The sequence below is a fragment of the Stegostoma tigrinum genome, chromosome 22 (assembly GCF_030684315.1).
Source record: "Stegostoma tigrinum isolate sSteTig4 chromosome 22, sSteTig4.hap1, whole genome shotgun sequence".
In the NCBI taxonomy this organism is placed as follows: Eukaryota; Metazoa; Chordata; class Chondrichthyes; order Orectolobiformes; family Stegostomatidae; genus Stegostoma; species Stegostoma tigrinum.
In genome coordinates this window covers 49357098-49379242 of record NC_081375.1, presented here as the reverse complement: position 1 = coordinate 49379242, position 22145 = coordinate 49357098, and the positions used below count along the sequence as shown (strand labels likewise).

The 22145-nt window shown below is 42.2% G+C and overlaps 1 protein-coding gene across 4 annotated transcripts in view; it reads left to right on the top strand.

Moving 5' to 3' along the window:
* Positions 1-254: 254 nt before the first annotated feature.
* The window catches only part of LOC125463565 (uncharacterized), a 51421-nt gene continuing 29530 nt past the window's right edge, over positions 255-22145 (top strand). Inside the window, exons 1-2 of one of the 4 annotated variants that reach the window (XM_048554947.2) lie at positions 255-775; positions 3240-6925. In XM_048554947.2, coding sequence (XP_048410904.2) covers positions 3263-6925 — 3663 coding nt within the window. In that variant the 5' untranslated portion in view covers positions 255-775; positions 3240-3262. Of the gene's footprint in view, positions 946-1664; positions 1766-3236; positions 6926-22145 lie in introns of those variants that run through there. The other 3 variants (XM_048554946.2, XM_048554949.2, XM_048554948.2) reach the window with 3 other exon arrangements.

The window sequence follows — 22145 nt, the reverse complement described above, 5'->3', positions numbered from 1 at the left end:
TCTCGTTTATCACAAGCCTTTGTGTTATTTGAGTCGAAATAAAGCAGAACTGTAAACAACGCGACCACCCAGAGCAAGTGATAAGTGAGGGTTCACCAATGAAAGACTCAGCACGCGGCAATGGGCGTTCCACCAATCACAACAGGCGGAGCCCATCGCTGCCATGGCGACGGCCTCCTGAGTGACAGGCCGCCCGGCGCTGCCATGGCGACGGCCTCCTGAGTGACAGGCCGCCCGGCCCAGTTACGCAGCGGCGGAGGAGGGAGGCTTCAGGTAAAATCGAGAGGGAGGTCGGTGGGCCGCAGGGACGGGGAGGGAAGAAGTGGAGGCCCGGCCTTTCCTCCCCTCCCCCTCGGTCCGCACTTCCCGTCCTTTGTTTCCAAACACCGCGAGGCCTAGCGGTGGCCTACACAGCCTGGGGCTGGAGTGAGTCAGCGAAGCCTGTGCTGGTGACTGGCCTGGTCTTTGTCGGTGGGGGCGTTAGAGAGGGACTCTTTGTTTTTTCTTTGGGAAGAGAAGCGGGTGGGAGCAAACGCTGGTTTCCTTTTGTAGCGGGCGGCGCTTCACCTCTTTGTTTGAATTCAAGCCCCATGTGGACTCGCCATTGAAGGCGGTGTTTGTTGGAAAAGCCGCACCGCCACAAAGAGGGGCAGGCAACTGGAGCTCTGATTCACTCACCGCAACCCGGGCACCCCTCTTTATTCAATACAGGCTGCTGTCTCCTTGTTCAATAAAGTCTCAACCCTTCAGCCTTCATTGATGAGCATTGTGCAAGGTAATGACTCAAGATATTTCGCAGTGTTCGCCCCAGAAGTTTAAAACGCGTCCGTATCCACACCCTCGCTATACTGTGCTTGTGCTTAGTCATAAACTCTTTCGTCTCTGGATCGTGGTGTTTGTTCCCGGACCGATCATGGACAAGACTTCCTGACATGAGTTACTCCGGTGATCTGTACATTTTTATCCTAGTCCCTGTGTTTTCATGTCATTTGCCTCGGGCTTGTTCTGCATGCGATGTGACTTGTTTTCTTATTGGAGCACCTGATTTCAAAGCCACACGAACCAACCTTCGTATTTTTTAACGTCTGAAGTTCGTTTTGACTACTACGTGAATTTTTTTTTAAAAAATCAGTTCCTGTTGGCTTTAGACTTCCACAGACGTTCGGTTTTTTCATGAAAAGTTCCTTTGTTCCAAAAATATCTATATATTTTAAAAAAAGGAACAGATCAAGCCAGAGGATTCAGGCCCTCGGAGACTACAACTAAATTGTTGATCCACTGTTGTCAGAATGTACTCTGCTATCCAATACCAATTTTAGCTGAACTTATCAAATAAGGCATAATAAGTTGAATAGTTTGTTTTGATCCTCCAAGAAATAACATTTGTCAACATCATTACAAGTTTTTTTTTACAATTTTATTTTTGTCCCACTCAGTTGTAATACAACCTTTAGCTCTTTTTTAAACAAAGTAAACATAAATTAGGTTAAAAGGTGTTAAATCTCCCACTACTTTACGAGCTGTCTCAGCCTTCTTATCGTGATATGCAAGTTTCATTTCCTGCTCTCGGTGCAGCACATGTACTTCCATGTCTGTCTGTGAGATCACGTGAGCGGCCTTGTTCCATCCACTTAGGATGCGACTCTTCAGTGTGCTATGGTAATTAGTAGAAATGAATGAGACTCTGCATTCAGCACTAACTGAAGCGACGGTCTTTGTGTCTTGATGAAGCTCCCTGTTAAGGACAAAGGATAACGCCTTAGCGGTGTGTTCTTGTTTCACAGTCCTACTGTTTAAATATTAGTAATCTTTAAATATATTACAAAATCTGGCTGCTAAACTTTTGAGTCTTAACTGCGGATCAGTGTCTTTTGATGTTCTGTCTTTATGTTGTGTTTTCACTGTTGGTTGGGAACAGTGTTGTGTGTAACACTGTTTAATGTTAGCTTCCATCAAATGTTAGTGTAAAGGTTAGTAATTCAGCAACTGCAGTTGGGGTTGGGAATTTTTTTCATTGACTTCATATTTGAACTAAGTGTATACCTATAACAGGATTTTTTTTTTTAAAAGTACAGTTTCTGTGTATAATTTTTAAAAATGTTTGGAAACTAGCTGAAAAAAACAGTAGACATGTTTTTTCCAAATATTTTTCTCACTATTTGTAGATTTGTATTGCTTGAAAATCAGTGTCCATGTGACAGCTATAAATAAACTTTGCTGTTTTGATAGTCAAATATGTGTATTTTATTAGCCTGGTTGAGCTTAGCTCCAGACTTTTATATGGTCCATTTTGTTGTGCTGTGGACATTGTAGAAATAATAATTTGTATGCAATCAAGGAGAATGTAATGATGAGACCTTAAATAAGACACCAACAGTAAATTGATGAAGAAATCATTTAAAGTTTTATGTTTTAGAAACTAAAAACATGGAATGATATTAATGGTATATATAATTCCCATGCGGCCGTACCTCCAATATAAGCTGCTGTATTGAAGAGTGATAATTGAAGAAAGTCAGCAGGAAATTGTGAGGAAGGAAGAAGAGCTGTACAAATGGAATGTATGACTACTTAATAATGTGAAGATAGGCTGACTTCACTCAATCTATTTGGATAAAGCTCACTTTTTAAAAATTATTTCCCATTCTAAAGATAACCAGCCATGCTTCACAATGTATTCTATTTTGTTTCAAAGCTTCAACTAAGTTACTTACCTTCAAGAAGAGAGAGAAGTTTAATCGGTTTCTTCGAAACAAATTATTTATTAGAAGACTTACACTTTTCAGTATACAAGAGGCCAGTAATTAGGGAGTGCTTTGTGTCAAAGCTACTCCTGTCCTTTGCTTTTTCAATACTCGGGTGTATGTTGAACAATACTGAGACTCTTAAATTCAACAGAGTCCTGCCCAACATACATTCCTGTGATGTCATGGTAAACAGACAAACCAGATTTTTGTACGTTTTCTGTTGATATGGGCTTGCTCCATTGTGAGTAACTGCTCTTTTTTGCCTATTCAAAACTTAATTTTAAAATAATCCTGGGTGAAACTTTTGGATTTGACATTATTCTATGGTATAGTAATAAATGTAGTTTTCCATTGGAATTTATTCAGTAGATATAGCTACTCATAACTACACTATGCAATTTCCATGAAATAGGGTTTTTATATAAGGATCTTGTTGATTTATTACTTACTGATTAAAACTAAGTGTGTTTGTTTTCTTTCTCCAAAAAGCAGAGTGAAACAAAGAAAGTCCTGTAATGGAGTCAGGACAAGATCAGACTGATGGCTTGCAAAACAGAAAGGATGACTTAATTAATTTCAGCATCCCTGTGGATTATCAGATTGATTGCTCAAGAAATCAGAGAGAGGGGCTGCAGGCGAACGATTCTCTAGAACTATTGCACAGTGGGACCATGGATACACAATACAGTTTGTGTACTAAAAATGTAGCTGAAGACCTGGAGACCAACACAGGGTCTACTGTACCACAGACTGATAAGGTACACTTGGATGATGCCATTTCCAGTACTACAGTTACAGTCTCTTATGTCAATCGACCCCACCTGTTCTCTTCCCAACGGATATTGCAGCATTCCTTGCATGAGCAGCCATTGGCATCACTCTTTATTCCATCTGTTTGCGTACCGTCTCAGCAGATGGTGCCAGTCTCATTAGAATCATCCATACCGACCAATTTTGTTGACTCGTCATTTGAAAGCTCTGTGTTGGCACAGTCTGATGATCTGGAGCCCATTAGAAGAGGCCTTGAAAATGGAATTGACTGTAATATTATGAACCAACACAGCCTGAAGGTGCTGGACTTGGATTTACCATTGGCCTCTTCTGCAGTTCATGAACCTGGATCATGTGATAGTCCACTCGAACAGGCATTAGATACTGCAGAGGAAACCTTGTATGAACAGTCAAGTGTTTCAGCTGAGTTGGAATCACATGACCCTCCGTACCAGTTTTCTGGAGAAATACGTCAGGAAGATGAATGGCGGAATATCGTAAGTCCTGCTAAAACTGATGTTCAAGACTCTGAAATTATTGTAATAGAACTGACTCGGCCTTCAGTGTCAGAGAATAGACCAAACGGAAACCTGCTGGGCAGAGTGGAACACTGTGAAACACAAAATGGCACTGTTGTCTTCACTGATGTTGAAAACTTGAATAACCAGTATACAGAGGTTGAGCCTGAGCCTGTTTGTGATTTGAGCAGGGGTTGCAAAGAGCAGACAAAGGTCGAAAATGTCTATGAATGTTTGGAGGTTGCAGTATCAGCTGAACCTGAAGCAAGCCTCAGTGAGGAGACATCCAATAAAACATGTCCAATTGACTTAACAGAAGTGGAGCATAATGTTTCCACAGTTTGTGACACAAGTGGACTAGCTCTAAATTCCTTGAAAACGTCACCAAGTTTAGTAAGACAAGATGATTGCCAGAGAGCCTATGTGTCAAGTTATGAGGAGGCAGCCACTGTATATGATGTGCTACAAAATTCTGAAGAAACAATGCTTAGCACAAGCGGTACTGCAGACCTTCACCGTTTTCAAGTAACAGACATCCTTTCAGAACAGGATGTGAAAACTGGAGAGTGGTCTTGTGACCAAGAAGTAGCTTTTGCATCTGACCTAAAGAACAGAAAAAGACATCATTCAGAGAGCAATGCTGAAAGCACTCAAACTAACAATCTCATGGAAATCAATTGCAACTCACCAGACAGTACAATTTCTCCAAGTAATGGCGATCTGACACCAAATCTTAAAGTAACCGAACAGTCCGTGAGTAGTGATGATAGCTGCATGGAGGTGGAAAGCCAGATTTCTATCAGTGATCCAAATGGTGCCCTGTCTGCAACCAAATTGAATTTGAAGGAGAGCCCTGAATCAGAACAGGTTGTTAACAATGTATGTGAGGACAGCAGAAGCTCAGCTTCTTTGAGCGAGCAGATGTTTCCTTCTTTGCAGAAGCCATCTGTTTCAGAAAGTAACCACCCCAAGATAAAGCCTTGCTCCCTTGAATTGCATAAACTAAACGTTCTTGAAACTGAAGGGAAGTGTGACGTTCGAGGATATGTATTAGACCTGAAAAAAAATAATGTTGCATCAATGGCGTGCAGCATTTCTATGAGTCTTTCTTTAGCCAAGCCTGGAAAAGTTGTTGAGGACAGAGAAGAGGCAGACCCTGTTGAGAACTACGAAAAAAGTGATCAGAGCTCCAGCACGGACAATGTTTGTGAATTCTTGTCTGTTCGGGAAGGACCACAAATTCTTAGTAGGCGAAAGCTAGCCTTGGTGGCCAAGCCTGATGACAATGATGTAGTCTGCATTTCTGAAGAGGAGGATGATAGTAGTTTAGTTACAAAAACTGATATGCACCAGGATCAGGCTCAAGTTCATGAGAATAGGAAATGGAGGACAGCAAGTCAACAACATCTGAATCAGAAGAAACTTGCAGATCAACTTCAACAAAATGACAACAGCATTGAGCCCAAGCATTTTGAAAGGAAGATTCTTCCACCAAGGCAAAGAGGAATGAGGCTGGAACAGATTGTGCAAAATATCGTCACTCAGCCTAAGTCAAGAACATCAAGCCTCAGTGAAAGACTGCGAAGAAGCAGGGATACACGGACTCCTACCAGGTTTCAACCACCAAGGTACAAATCCTGCAGTTCTACAACAGAACAAAAGTCCAAGGGTAGTGCTGGGTGCTCTCCCTGCATCAGGGATTCTGTACAAACAATGACTTTGGAATACAAAATACAAGAACATAATGAAGCTAACCAAGGAGAAACCAGTACAATAACTGTGGAGAAACTGAACAAAAATAAATCTACCTCAATTCCAGGCTCTTGCCAGGGACATGCAACAAAATTGAGCACTCCTATTTCCCCTTCCGCATCTTTATGCAGTGCCTCTTCATCTTCAAAGCAGTTGACAGAGATCTCCCGGAAGGGCCATCCTTCAGGCAGTAAGCAAGAGTTTGGTAAAGGTGACCTCAAGTGTATAAACAGAAGGAAAAGAAAACAGCTAGAAAGCACTAAGAATGCCTTGCAGCCAAAGAACTGTGTGTCTTCCCGACAGCGATCTACGCAGCAGAGGACAAGGGGCACAGCAAGAAAGAGAATACGCAAACCAGCGGGTAAAAAGCGGCAAACACGACGACACCAACCCTCGTCATTCTTTGCACCTGAAGAGCCAGAGATAAAGCTAAGAGCATTGTCTCTTAAGGTTGAGGACAGACGAGATAGATACGATAGTTTTTCACCTTACATTCGGGTAGAGACAAAAGGTTATTCAACGTGTACTGTAGTAAACTATGCTGAGGAGGATAATAACAATCTTAAACAAAAGAAACATTCCCAACAGCAGTCGCATGGTGCAGTTCCAAAATCATCTTGCTTGACATTGGGTCCTACAATTAATGAGGCCTCTCTCAAAAGCTTGCTGATCTGTTGTCTTTGTGGCCAGTCTGCAAATGCGATGGAACAAGGTGATCTTTTTGGACCTTTCTATCCCAGAGGATATACACCTTCAAGTAGCCAAACTGCCCACTCAAAAGATACTAAGACTGAACAACCTAGCACAGTTGTTTCTAGTGCCAGTTGTAATTCTGTTAGGAATGCAGTAAATAAAACTCCAGGACAAAATCAGGAGTCTAGAACAAGGGAAGGTACAACAACACGTGGCCAGAAACGCAGAGGTTTGGACAGTGTTGAAGAAACCACAAAATGTTCTGATAGTAAGAAGCCCAAGAATGAATTGTCTTTGGAAGAGTGGTACCAGCCTCCATTGGTCCCAATGGACAGTAACGAATATTGGATGCATGAAGACTGTGTGACGTGGTGTGCTGGTGTATTTCTTGTAAGAGGGAAGCTGTATGGTTTGCTGGAAGCCATTAGTGTTGCACAGGAGACGGTAAGTAAGATGAGACATAGTTGTGTATTATACAGATGTTAGCCAGCTTTAATCCCTGAGTGGATGTAACTTAAATCCCAAGCTTTTGATCTTAAGTGAGAGTGAATTAATGGCTTCACCAACATTGCCCTAATATTTCCATGAATGAATAAAAAGCATTTGTTACAGTTTCCAAATACTCAGTGACGAGCAAGAAGTGGAACATTGATATAACTGCCCTTTACATCCACTTATCAATGAGTAATTCAAGCAGAGCCTCAGAAGTTAAGACAATTCTTGAAATTTGTTTTTGGTTAAAGCATTGAGTGATTCTGGCTTATAGAATTTTCTGTACAAATTTTCTTAATTGTGTAAAAATAGTTTAAAGGTGATGTTCTGCAGACCACCAACAATATACATGGTGTGTTCTGCAATTCCACCAGGCAAGCTAGGAGATGAGATGAACCTTTTTCCCATGGATAAAATCAAAATATCACTAGTCAACCTAAGATTGTTGGTCTGCACTGTTCTGTGTTGGTACTGAGATAAGTATTTTAGAGAAACAGTGGCTTTTGTTTGGGGCAGGTAAACTTCTTATTTGAGATCTCTTTCCTGTTCTAATGCAAAGAGGTTGCAGCTGCATGTTTCCAGTTCCTCTCAGCCAGTTCCCGAGCTACACACTGTATGGAAAGGCATTACAAGTTTAACATTCCATCACTCTTCCTGATTCTGAAAATCCAAACACTTACTGACCCACTACGTTAACAATTAACCTTTAGTGATTTTCTCCCACATTGTCTTGTGTCCAGCTGACTTGCAGCAAGGAAATGCACGGAGCAGGCTGGCTGATTCTTTCTTCTGCACTGTGCCCATCACTCCTTGACATTGACATTATCTAATTTTTGCCTTCCTGTTTCAATCTACTGTTGTGGATTGTCAGAGGATTTAAATATCAACTTTATGAGCACGTTTATTGTTTTTTTTTTGAAGTCTAAAATGGAAAGTGTCTGCAAACTACTGAAATATGCAAAGTTGAATGCTTATTTAAAGGCTGCTTTATTGCCCAGGAAGTGCATGTTGAATTTGCATTTTAGTACAAGGCTTAACATGTATCCTGTGTATAATTGTGTAATTTCTGAAGAAGGGTCTAGGCCTGAAACGTCAGCCTTCCTGCTCCTCTGACGCTGCTTGGCCTGCCGTGTTCATCCAGCTCTACACCTTGTTATCTATAATTTTTCAGTATAGCTTTTAGTTTAATGGAGTGTCAGTATCTTAAAATAATCTATTAAGATTTTGTTAAAATATTTGCTTAGCTTGGGCTGAAATTTGATTTATAGTTAATAGTTATTCAATTTGATGACAAAGGAAACTGATTTTAGCATTTCCATCAGATGGTCTTGAGCCTTGACCTGTTCACTTCTGTCATTGTAATTAAACACAACACATATATACTGTACACTTTTGGAAAAGATGCCTAACTTTAGGCAAAGAATGCAGAAGTGATGAAGGAATTCTTTTTGGGAGGGCACATGGCCCAGTGGTTAGCGCTGCTGCCTTAAAGCGCCAGGGACCTGGGTTTGATTCCAGCCTCGGGTGACTGTCTGTGTGGAGTTTGCACATTCTCCCCATGTTTGTGTGGGTTTCCTCCAGGTGCTCTGGTTTCTTCCCACAATCCAAAATGTGCAGGCTAGGTGGTTTGGCTGTGGCAATTTAGCATAGTGCCCAGGGATGTTTAGTTTAGGTGGGTTAGACATAGGAAATGCACAGGGATAGGGTAATGGGTCCAGCTGGGATGCTCTTTGGAGGGGTGGTGTGGACTTATTGGGCCCAATGGCCTGCTTCACACTGTAGGGATCCTATGATAACTACTGCACCATGATTATCTCCAATATGGGATTACTGGAGTGAGTTTTCAGCTACCCAGGGATCAAGTTAAATATAATCTTTTAAAGCAATGACATTTTTTATTAATAATAGAAAAAAACCTATGCCTTACCTCAGCTTTCCTATTTTTCATTAGAGGACTTGTGTTTCATAGAATCCCTGCAGTGTGGAAACGGGCCCTTCAGCCCAACAAGCCCACACCGACCCTTGTCCCAGACCCATCTCCCTACAGTCCACCTAAGCTACATATCCCTGAACACTATGGAAAATTTAGCATGGCCAATCCACCTAACCTGCACATCATTGGACTGTGGGAGGAAACCAGAGCACCTGGAGGAAACCCACATGACACAGGGAGAATGTGCAAAATCCTGTCTCCTGCACTGCCTGCTCTCTCATTCCAGGAGGGCGGCAGTCCGTAAGAGTCACTGGTTTGCCCACCTTTCAGCTCTTTACCTTTAATGTGGAGGCAGTCCTGTTTCTGACTGTCCCAAGTGACCGGCTGACAGTTGTCCAAGTCCCTGGACTGGTACCAAATGTTGCCCTTGAATTACTGTGCAGATGCCCCCTGACTGAAGCCTGCTGACAAGCTTCCTGCCTTTGCACTAAAGGGCAAGGCATGACAAAAGTAATATGAGCCCAGCATCTTTGGCCAAATTGGCAGAAAGCCAATGGCAGTGCAAGAATGGGAACATTCATGTATTCTTGGAGAGAGTGAATGCTATGTCAGCAAACAAAAGCCTAGATAGGTAGCATGGTCCAGTTCATGAGCTGGATGCATGCTCCTCAGTGCAAATTTCTCTTGAAGCATTACAGGTAGGTTTGGTGCAACATTGAAGTGCAGAAGCATCCTGTAAGTTTGGAGATGTACCATGAGGGTTTTTAAGAGATTAGTATGTCAGTTGCCAATGTCCATGGTCATTGGGTGCATGTGGCTGGTGCCCTGAAGCATGATCTGATATGTTAGTGCCTGGTACCCAACATGGAGGTCCTTTGGCCAAGCTGCGTTATTGCTTCAGTTACCTGTTGTAATTTCCATGAGGATTTCTTGACATCTTGCTTGATTGGTACATTTGGTAAAATGGGAAGCTGAATATTAATGAAGTGAGTTTTGCCATGATAAGGTATGTAACAAGCTTAATGCCCCTTAGTTGATATTTTGCTACTATCCTGCAAGAAACTCTAGTTGCTGTTCGGCAAAAGAAAAATAGATGGAGAAAGTTGCTCCTGATGTTGAGAATTCTGGTATTCTCATCCCATTTTGCCTTAGCCCACACTGTTGAAACTCTTAAGATTCTGACCTGTGTGTTTTGTTCCTGCAACTATAACATCCCTTCCAAAAGCTGTTTGTCTTGCCTTCCTTTGATACTGCTCTGTTTTGTATCAGTTTGTACTGAATTTCTTTTCTGCATGTGGTTGTTTATGTATCTTTTATTTTCTTGGCTTGCCGCATAATCTGCTGTAATGGGTGGATCTTCAGGCTGATCAACTGACACTTTAATAGTATACCAAATGAATGCTTCTGTCATGGCTGAGCATGATCAGCTCTTTGGTTGGTGTTAGACAGCAAGAGGTCTGTGAGGGCCTCCTATGTCTAATACAGTGGCAGAGAGCACTCACCCACTGCAAGTATCCCCGTAGGAGAGTGAATACTGATAAAACAAAATTCAGAGCTAGGGACTGGGAAGCTTGGAGGTGGAAATGCACCTATTGAGTGGAATGTTTGTTCCAGAATGTGGTGAACCACACCCTTCACAATTTATCATTCCTGCTTTGGCCTCTGCAGATTTCTTATTCCCTGCCACTCCCTTTTTTAGGCTGCTTCAGTTTTTGCCTATGATTTTAGAAATGTTTGCTTTTCAGCTGCTCTGATAATGGATCTTTTTCACTTTCTCAAGTAAAGCTACCTCATATGATTTTTAACTCTGGGTTCCTTGTGCCTTGTATTAATGCAATGTGTACACTCCCAAATAAAATCTTGCTGAGAAATGATACATGTGTGCTGTCTTACTTTTAAATGCATTGATGTTAACATTTTTAATGCATTGCAAAATTTAACATGAATATAGTACACTCTGCAGCACATCTATCCTAGAGAATTACATCACATTTAGAGACTTTTTTATTTTAGCAAAATGGCTTCTTCACAAACTTTGACACGTTTTGTCACGTTAGTTTCACTTTCTATTTCAATGAAATGCGTAAACTAACAACTTTATAAATTTTATTTTTTTTAAGCCTTTGTGAAGTGCCTTGAGATGCCTTTTCCTTTGCAAAGGCATTATATAATTGCAAGTTTTAATTTAATTCTGTTTCAGCTAATAATTCTCATGTGGCCATACTTTAAAATGAATAGTAAAATCAGTTGAGTGACATGATAGTGAACATAGCTAGGTCTGATCACTGGAGTTGGAACAGAGCATTTTAACCTGTTTCCTAATGCTTTTCTCCCTGAGTTGACTGTTTGACCTGAAGGGAGTAACTTTTTTGGGTGGGTCTGTCTAAGTGTTGGCAGCTTTCTCACATCACATTTGCTTCACTTGCAAATCACTTTAAGCCTGTGTCTTCTTGTGCTCAATCTTTTTATGAATCAGAAGTTTCTCCCTGTCTAGACCTGTCATGATTTTGAAAACCTCTGTCAGATCTCTTCCTAACCTGCTACTCCTCCTCTGCAAGGAGAACAGTCTCAATCGCTCTAATCTTTCTTCATAACTGAAGTTTCTCATTTCTGGAACCATACTTGTAAATTTCTTCTGCACTCTCTAATGTGTTTGCATCCATACTACAGTGATGTCCAGAACTGTACATGCTACTTCAGCTGAGTATCTTCTATTAGTTCAGCATTTATTTTCTTTATTCATTCATGGGATGAGGGCATTGCTGGCTAGCTAGTATTTATTGCCATCCCTAATTGCCCAGAGGGCAGTTAAGAGTCAACCACATCGCTGTGGGTCTGGAGTCGCATGTAGGTCAGCCCAGGTCAGGATGGCAGTTTCCTTCCCTAAAGGACATTAGTGAACCAGATGGATTTTTCCTGACCATCAGCAATGGATTCTGGTAATTGTTAGATTCTTAATTTCAGATACTTACTGAACTCAAATTCCACCGTCTGCCATGGCAGGATTTGAACCTGGGTACCTGGAATGTTATCTAGTTTTTGGATTAACATTTCAGTGATCATACCTCTAGGCCGTTGCCTCCCCTAATAACCACCGTGTTTTTATACTCTGTGCCCCTTTCAACAAAGGATACTATATGCTTTATTAACTGCTTTCTCCAACTGTCCTACCACCTTCAGTGACTTATGCACAAAAACATCCAGGTCCTTCACTTGTACCTGCTTAAATATCATGCCCCCCATTTTCTGTGCCCATGTTCTTCTGACTGAAATGCCACATCTCTCACTACTCTGCATTGAGTGTCACCTGCCACCTATGTGCCTATTCCATCAACTTGTCTGTGTTCTCTTAGAGTCCTGTGCTATTCTCAGTTTCCACTGTTTAAGTTTTTTGTTTTTAATGCACATGTTGAAATTAGAACATAGAACATTACAGCACAGTACAGGCCCTTCAGCCTTCGATGGTATGACAGGTCGGCACAACAATCTGAAGCCCATCTAACCTACACTATTCCATGTACATCCATATGCTTGTCCAATGACGACTTAAATGTACTTAAAGTTGGCGAATCTACTACCGTTGCAGGCAAAGCGTTCCATTCCCTTACTACTCCGAGTAAAGAAACTACCTCTGACATCTGTCCTATATCTTTCACCCCTCAATTTAAAGCTATGCCCCCTCGTGCTCGCCGTCACCATCCTCGGAAAAAGGCTGTCCCTATCCACCCTATCTAACCCTCATTATTTTATATGTCCCTTTCATACCAAGATCAAGTTAATTACTGTATATCAAAGACAACAATGCTCCTAATACTGATCCACTGGACTTCCAGGACAAACATTCCTCCAACTTGAAAAATATCCATTGACTACTGCCTTGCTTCCTGCCCCTCATCCAATTTTATACCCATGTTGCTGCTGTTGCCCCTTTTACACCTGAGCTAAACGTTTCTTACAGATCACTTGTGTGGCACTGTGTAGAGTTAAGCATATTTAGACTTGAGTCTCTTCAATTCGCTTCATGTCCTGCTTTTAAAAAACACTCACAGTAGGAACTGCTGATGCTAGAGAATCTGAGATAACACGGTGTGAGGCTGGATGAACACAGTAGGCCAAGCAGCATCAGAGGAGCAGGAAAGCTTGATGTTTTGGGTTGGGACCCTTCTTCAGAAACACTTTATTTCTGAAGTGGTGTCCTGACCGGAAACATCGAGCTGGACTGCTGTGTTCATCCAGCCTCTCACCGTGTGTATCTTTCTTTTAAAAAACAGTCATTGGTTTCTTGTTTCTCTCTAATCAATTGATCAGTACTTTAACTGCCTCAAATTTTAGATAACATCATAGAGCTGGATGAACACAGCAGCCCAAGCGGCATCAGAGGGGCAGGAAAGCTGATGTTTCTGATCGATTCAACTCCATACTGTGTTATCTCAGATTCTTCAGCATTGGCAGTTCCTTCTATTTCTGCCTCAGATTTTATCCAGTATTATTTCATCATTGGCCAGTTCCCCTCCATGTCTTGATGATTCCCTTATTCCACCAACCTAGGAGTTGGCACATTCTGTAGCATTCGTTTGCGCTCTTCTAAATGCCCATTCCACAGTTTTTATATCCCTAAGGTGCTAATCAAGAATTGTCTGCTTCATTCCACATGCCTGCCACACTGAGATGGGAAAAGTAATGCTTCCTTATCTTGAATCCTGCATGAGGTTTGTTAATCTCATATGCATGTCCAAGTTAAATAGCCTATCTATATCTACAGTAATAATTCCTCCTAGCAATTAAAGATTTGGATTATATTATCTTTCAGTTTTCAGTGCGGATCGTCAACCTTCTCTGTTGCAAAAATTGCATCAGTTTGGTCTGTGACAGTTTTTTGTACCAAAGGTGAAATTAAAGATAAAACGGTGGAAAGGAACGATAACCTGAAATCACCAGAGACAAAAGAGCCTGACCTGAGTGCACTCAACTGTTACATCTTTAATCACATGTAATTTTTATCCATTTTGTCTCATACAGTTGGGACAACTCAGCGATGCAGTACTACAAGCCATCAACAGCATTAACTATTGAACTTCTGACAGCTTGCTGTGGCAGGTCTTCAAATATCTTGCCTTAGCTGTTTCCTGGAATTGCTGTTGAATCTGTTTTTTAGTACAATGCGCTGTATGGTTATATTGAACAGTTTTATATTTATATTAATATTTTGGAAGATTTCTGACTGATGTAGCCTGGTGTTTTTGGACCTGCTTTTTAGTGAAAATATATTTTCCTTTTAAATTGCAAAATGTATTTGAAGATCAGATACTTTGACGCCAATGCGGCTGCCCTCCAAGGGGATTACCTTATTTCTATTCGGTCAGCCCCAGCATTGAGTATGCGCAGAGCCTGACGCCAGTTGAATTATTGAGAGAGCAATTGTTTTAAAAGAAAATTAAGCTACCTAAAACTGCTTTAACTTAATCCCAAAGAGTAATGATCTAGCTGAGAGAATGGCTATATTTATTTTTGGGAAGATTTAAAGTATTTTTTTTCCCTCACTTCACTTAGCATATGCGATTCTACCTTTTGACTGAGGATTTGACCTGACGTAGACTTCTAATGAAGATGTTTTTTGGTAATAATCAGCTGTTTTCTGATTTTCATTTTCCCCCTTCCATCTTTGTATTGGGCTTACTTTGCTTGGAGAATCCTGGATTTTGTTGAGTGCTTGTTATTGACAATTCACAGAACTCTGCTTTAGGAATTGTGGGTTAGAAGCTATATTTTTAAATTAATTCTTGGGGCACACTGTGTTGGAACATCAAACTACAGTAATGAATTTTTGAACTCTACAGTTTTTCAAGTATATCATATGGTTGGGAAACAAAAGCATTTGCTGTTTAAGTTTTGAGACTAGCTATTATTCATGAACATAAGCAGTCTTGGTAAAAGACTTACTATCACCCTGCTGACTGCCGTCTCCTGTTTTAGCGTTCATTCATCAGTCTCTTGTGAACTCGCTTCTTTGATCTCTGTTTATTTGAATGCCATCTTCTGTTGTTGTACATCAGGCACACTCTATTCCATATTTTACATGGCTCCTCAGATTTTAACAACTCAGCCTGTATTTAAATGAAAATGTAATTTTGTTTAATGCATGGAGCTAGACTGGCAAGGAGTTCTTGCCATTTCTTGCTCCAGTTAAGCAAACTAACCAAGAGGAATACTAACAACCTATTTGGGTTTCCTGCGAGCTTTGTTCTTGACAACCACAGGTTCAGAGTCATTTGACAAGAGACTTTACCTAAACATAAGCTTCAAAATCTCCCCTCCCCCTATTGCAACTCTCTCAACCAACCCAGCTTGTCCCTGTTTCCCTAACCCATTCTCCCTCTCACCTATCCCCTCCTCCCACCTCAAGCCACACCCTCACTTCCTACCTACAAACCTCATCCTGCCCTCTTGACCTGTCCGTCCTCTGGGGACTGACCTATCCCCTCCCTACCTCCCCACCTTCTCTCTCCTTTACTGGCTCCATCTCCGCCTCTCTAACTTGTCTACCTCCTCTCCACCTATCTTCTCCTCTATCCATCTTTCATCCGTCTTCCCCCTCTCTCCCTATTTATTTCAGAACCCTCTCTCCCTCCCCCCATTTCTGATGAAGGGTCTATGCCCAAAACGGCAGCTTTTGTGCTCCTGAGATGCTGCTTGGCCTGCTGTGTTCATCCAGCTCCACACTTTGTTATCTTGGATTCTCCAGCATCTGCAGTTCCCATTATCTCTGCTTATGTTGTGTGCTTGGTTTTAATATTTTGGGTAAAATGCACTCGTAGGGAATACAGCAGACTTCGTATCAGTGTCTATCTCTCAATCTGCGTGAGCTTCCAACCACCTTTAATCTGACATCTTGTATTGGAAAACCTTCTCCACTTTGTGTTTTCCTTGGTGGAACAATTATAGGGCATAGTTTCCCCATCCAATTAACTTACAATCTTTTTAAAACCCAGGCTTGAGAATCTCCCAGTTCAGTGTTTTGTGATTGACGTTTTTCAGCCTTGTAAACTTGGATTCTGTGTTGGGTATTCTATGGTTTACAATTTTTATAGCTGCCTCCCAAATATGTGCATTCTTCCTTTTAGTTATCAGGTGGAATAGCAAGCTCTTTCATGCCTGACTTATTCCAAATAATACCTGTCAATCTCCTGGCAATTCAAGTTGAGTGTTATTGAGTTTAAGGAATTAGGGAGTGGAAGATAATTCGGCCAGGACATTTGCACACACTGTTCGCTTCTCACGAGCCCAATTACAGTTTTGCTTTTTTAAAATTTTTCTGAGTTCTGATAGCCACATTTAAATTGGAAACTGTCAGTGTTAAACTTGTCATGCTTAGAAGATAATGGTAGAATTGCGAGGGTTGACATGGATTTATGAAAGGGAAATCATGTTTGATGAACCTCTTGGAGCAATTTTGAGAATGTTGCTTATAACGTAGATGAGGGAGAGCTTGTGGTTGTGGTGTATTTGGATTTTCAGAAGGCTTTTGATAAGACCCCACACATGAGGTTATTAAACATAAATGAGAGCATGTAGACTTAGAGATATTATACTGTTAAGGGCTGAGAATTAGTTAACGGACAGAAAATAGTAGGAAAAAAAGGTTAATTCTCCTGGGTGATCTACTGTACAGCTACAACATTTAAAAGGCGTCTTGTTGGCTGTATGAATAGGAAGGGTTTGGAGAGATATGGGCCAAATGCTGGCAAATGGGACTAGATTTATTTAGTCAGCGTGGACAAATTGGACACAAGCGTCTGTTTCTGTGCTGTCCATCTGTTAGACTCTGTTACTAGTGCAGTATCATGAACACTAGTGTTAGAATAGCTGTTCAAAATCTATACCAATTATTTGGTAAAGGGACCAATGCACACGACTGGGTGGGAGTTGAGAGGGGTATGCAAGGAGGTCTCAAGGAATTTAGACAGGTAAGAACATGGCAGATAAAATTATAGTATGGATAAATTTAAAGTTACCTACCCAGGTAGGAAAAAAGATAAGTGTTTCTTAAGTTTATGATAGGTTAGGATGTCTTGATTTCCAAAGGATCTGGGTATCCTTGATCATGAGTCACTAAAAGCTAGCATGCATGTGCAGCAAGATAATAAAATGTGAGGCTGGATGAACACAGCAGGCCAAGCAGCATCCCAGGAGCACAAAAGCTGACGTTTCGGGCCTAGACCCTTCATCAGAGGCTCTGATGAAGGGTCTAGGCCCAAAACGTCAGCTTTTGTGCTCCTAGGATGCTGCTTGTCCTGCTGTGTTCATCCAGCCTCACATTTTATTATCTTGGATTCTCCAGCATCTGCAGTGCCCATTATCACTGATGCATGTGCAGCAAGCTTGGCTGTCCCAATGACCTACCTATTCCCTCTCTACACTGTTATTCCCTTTCTATAACCATTCGCATGCCTCCATTCCAGATATTTAGAAAAGATTGGAAAATTACAGCACTGAAGGAAGCCAATTCTGCATGCATCGGTTGAGAAACAAGCCTCCCAGCCTAATGCCATTTTCATCATTTGATCCAAATCCCTTGGAGGTTATAGGACTTTAAGTGCATACATAAGCACATCTTTTAAATGTACTGAGGATTTCTGCCTCTACCACATTTTGAGGCAGTGAGTTCTAGAATCAGACATCAGCTGCCAGATCGCATTGTTGATATGCCCATAGTTCAAGCTGGAGATACCAAGTGCAAATTAACAGGAACATTGTATTTGTGACTATATAGCCACACAATTGGATAGGACTGTCAAATGGACATGTTGCGTTGCAACACATGGTTGAGTCTCACTCATTGCTCCCAATGCAGGCAGTACATAACCTTTGTGTCAGAGATAATGGGACCTGCAGATGCTGGAGAATCCAAGATAACAAAGTGTGGAGCTGGATGAACACAGCAGGCCAAACAGCATCTCAGGAGCACAAAAGCTGACGTTTCGGGTCTAGACCCTCCCTCAGAGAGGGGGATGGGGAGAGGGAACTGGAATAAATAGGGAGAGAGGGGGAGGCGGACCAAAGATGGAGAGAAAACAAGATAGGTAGAGAGGAGAGTATAGATGAGGAGGTAGGGAGGGGATAGGTCAGTCCATGGACAGGTCAAGGAGGCGGGTTGAGGTGGTAGGTGGGAGATGGACATCCTAGATGTCCACGTTCTTCAAGGACTGCAACTTTACCCCTGCAGTGGTCGAGAACGCCCTTGACCGTGTCTCCCGCATTTCCCGTGGCAGGTCCCTCGCACCCCGCCCCCGCCACAGCCGCCCCCAGAGGATCCCCCTCGTTCTCACATACCACCCCACCAACCTCCAGATGTGGCGTATTGTCCTCCGGCGCTTCCGTCGTCTGCAGTCCGGCCCCACCACCCAAGCTATTTTTCCATCCTCGCCCTTCTGGAGAGACCACTCTCTCCACGACTCCCTTGTCCGCTCCGCACTCCCCTCCGGCCGCACCCCACCCGGCACTTCCCCTGCGGCCCCGGGAAGTGCTACACTTGCCCCCACACCTCCTCCCTCACCCCCATCCCAGGCCCCAAGATGACCTTCCACATCAAGCAGATGTTCACCTGCACGTCTGCCAATGTGGTATATTGTATCCATTGCACCCGGTGTGGCTACCTCTACATTGGGGAAACCAAGCGGAGGCTTGGGGACCGCTTTGTAGAACACCTCCGCTCGGTTTGCAACAAACAACTGCACCTCCCAGTTGCGAACCATTTCAACTCCCCCTCTCATTCCTCAGACGACATGTCCATCATGGGCCTCCTGCAGTGCCACAATGATGCCACCCGAAGGTTGCAGAAACAGCAATTCATATTCCGCTTGGGAACCCTGCGGCCCAATGGCATAAGTGTGGACTTCACAAGCTTCCAAATCTCCCCTCCCCCCCCCACTGCATCCCAAAACCAGCCCAGCTCGTCCCCTCCCCCACTGCCTCCCAAAACCAGCCCAGCCTGTCTCTGCTTCCCTAACCTGTTCTTCCTCTCACCCATCCCTTCCTCCCACCTCAAGCTGCACCTCCATCTCCCACCTACCACCTCATCCTGCCTCCTTGACCTGTCCATCTTCCCTGGGCTGACCCATCCCCTCCCTACCTCCTCATCTATACTCTCCTCTCTACCTATCTTGTTTTCTCTCCATCTTCGGTCCGCCTCCCCCTCTCTCCCTATTTATTCCAGTTCCCTCTCCCCATCCCCCTCTCTGAGGAAGGGTCTAGACCCGAAACGTCAGCTTTTGTGCTCCTGAGATGCTGCTTGGCCTGCTGTGTTCATCCAGCTCCACACTTTGTTACATAACCTTTTGTGTGCACTCCTCGTTTAAACGATTTAATATGTAGCTAGTGCTAAGTACACTGTTGAGTGGCTGTATTTCTGAGCAGAAGAGTCATAATGCATGTTCACATTAGCCTGCACTACTAAAATCTAAACTCCTCAATGAGAGAGATGTACTTGCACTAGAGCAGAAACTGGAAATCGCTGTGAAAGTGAATTTGACTTGTGAAAGATACACGAATGATATTATGTGGCAGAGACCATGTGTTAACAGTTTAGGTACAGCTGGAGGCTTGGGAGAAGAGGTTTCTATCTGCAGAAGGTGTGGAGCACCTATAGAAAAACACTTGAGCAGTGAGACCAGATAGACTTAGTGGGCAATGCTATGAGTCTAACAACCAATGACCTGGATATGGCATTAGAAGAAGTTCATTATGCACCCTCAAATGTCGACTTTCCACCAGATGCACGTTTTGTTTTACACACTGTTCAATATACCATCCCCTATAACTCACTGACTATTGATCATAATTCCTTCATCAGGTTCATTGTTTCATCTCCTTTCAGATATTTTCTGATCAACCTATTTAGAGATGTTATGACACATCTTTGGAACAGATGGGACTTGAACCTGAGTCTCTGGCTCAGAGATAGGGAGGCTACCACCGTTACCAGGGTCCCATACATCCTCTAACACCACCTCCGAGCTGCAAATCTCGTATTTGCATCCCACACTTTTGTTCTTTACTAGCTATTGAACTTGCCTTATTGTCCAAGCTTTTGATCATGCGATCTGAAAATTCCTTGGATACCTTGGTATTGAAGTGAACTTCATAACATTACGATGAAGCGTCTTGTGATGCTTCTTAATACATCAAATGTACAAATGTAGAGCAAGAATAGGCCATTCAGTGTCTCAAGCCTTCTTCGCCATTCAATAAGCTCATGGCTGATATAATTGTAAGCTCAAATTTGCATTCCTGCCTACCCTTGATAACCTGTCGCCTCCTTGCTTAATAAAAATCTATCTACTTATCCCTTAAAAAAATTTTAAAACTATTTCCACCATGTATTCAGGATGATACTCATAAAGTCTCATGACCCTTCTAAACACACATCACCTCAGCTCCGTTTTAAATGGGTCATCTTTGATTTTTGAACAGTAACCCTTTGGTCTAGATTTGCTCAGAAGAGGAAAGATCCTCTCCACATTTAACTTGCCAAGTACCCTCAGAATCCCATCTGATGAAGGGTCTAGGCCCGAAACGTCAGCGTTTGTGTTCCTGAGATGCTGCTTGGCCTGCTGTGTTCATCCAGCTTCACACTTTGTTATCTTATATGTTTCAATTAAGTTGCCTCTTGCTCTTCTGAACTCCAGATTAAAAACCTAGCATATCCAACCTTTCCTCAAGACAGCCCATTTGTTCAAGGTAATAGTTTACTAAACCTTCTATACTCTACTTTCAATGTATTTGCATGTTTTCTTAAATAAGATGACTTACTGGGATAAACAGCACTCCAGACATGGTCTCGCCAGTATACTATACAGTCAAAGCATAGCCTCACTCCTTTTGTAATCAGTTCCTCTTGAAACAAATCATAAATTCTGTTAGCTTTCTGTATTTCTTGCTATACCTTCATATTACTGAATCTATTGTTATGGTCAAGGGGCCACATTCCTCTATCTCAGCTGTGCAATCTCTCACCATTTAGATAAATATTTTGTATTCTTCATTACCAAAATGGAGACTCTCATATTTTTCCACCTTCTTTTCTATTGGTCACATACTTGCACAGACACTTAACCTATATATTATCTTCTGGTAGCCTCCTTATGCCCTCTTTATTTGCTTTCCTATTTGTATTTGTCAACACACACTTTTTTTCTGCCCTTCGTGCAAGTAATTTATATAAGATACAAACAGCTGAGATCCCAGCACCAATCCATTGACACATTACTTGTTGCATATTGCCAATTAGGAAAGACTCACTTATGCCTACTCTTTGCTTCCTGTTAGCCCGCCCGTCTTCTGTCCTCCAATATGTTACCCGCCCCCCCCCCCCACCCCATGCCATGAGCTTTTATTTTCTGCACTTTATCAAATGCCATCTTGAAATCTAAGTACACCACATCTGTCAGTTCCCTTTCATCCACAGTATGTCTTATCTCCTCAAAGAGATACTATCGCCAAGTTTGGGGGTGATGTGAAAATAGATGGGAAAACAAGTGGCGAGATGACAGAGTCTGCAGAGGGTGAAAAATGCACATAAAGCAAGTGGGCAAAAAGCTGGCATGTTGAATATAATGTGTGATTATGCAGGAAGAATAGAGATGCTGAGTATTATTTAAATGGATCAAGACTGCAGAAACTACAAAAGAGAGATTTGGGACTACTTGTTCATGAATCTCAAAAAAAACATCCAAATTCAACAGATTACTGTGAATGGTTTTGGGCTTCTTGTATAAGGAGAGATGTGCTGGCATTGGAGGCAGTCCAGAGAAGGTTCATTGGCTAATACCAGGTATGGAGGGACTGTTTTATGAAGGGAAATCCTGTCTTCACTGAAATTTAGAAGAATGAGATGCATCCTTAATGATACATATAGGATTCCTAGGAGGCTTGATGGGGTATATGCAGTAAGCTTTTTCTTTTTGTGGGGCAGCCTAAGACCGAAGATCATAATCTCAGAATAAGTATCACACATTTAAGACAGATGAGGAATATCTCCTCTTGGGAGTAAATAGTCTGTGGAATTGTTTTATTGCAGGGAGTTGTCAAGGCTGGGTTGTTAAATAAGGCTGAGTTAGATCCTTAATCCATAAGGGAATCAGATTTATAGAGACACGGCAGGAAAGTGGAGTTGAGGATTATCAGATCAGCCGTGATCTCACTGAATGGTGGAATATTCAATGGCTTGAATGCCCAATTCTG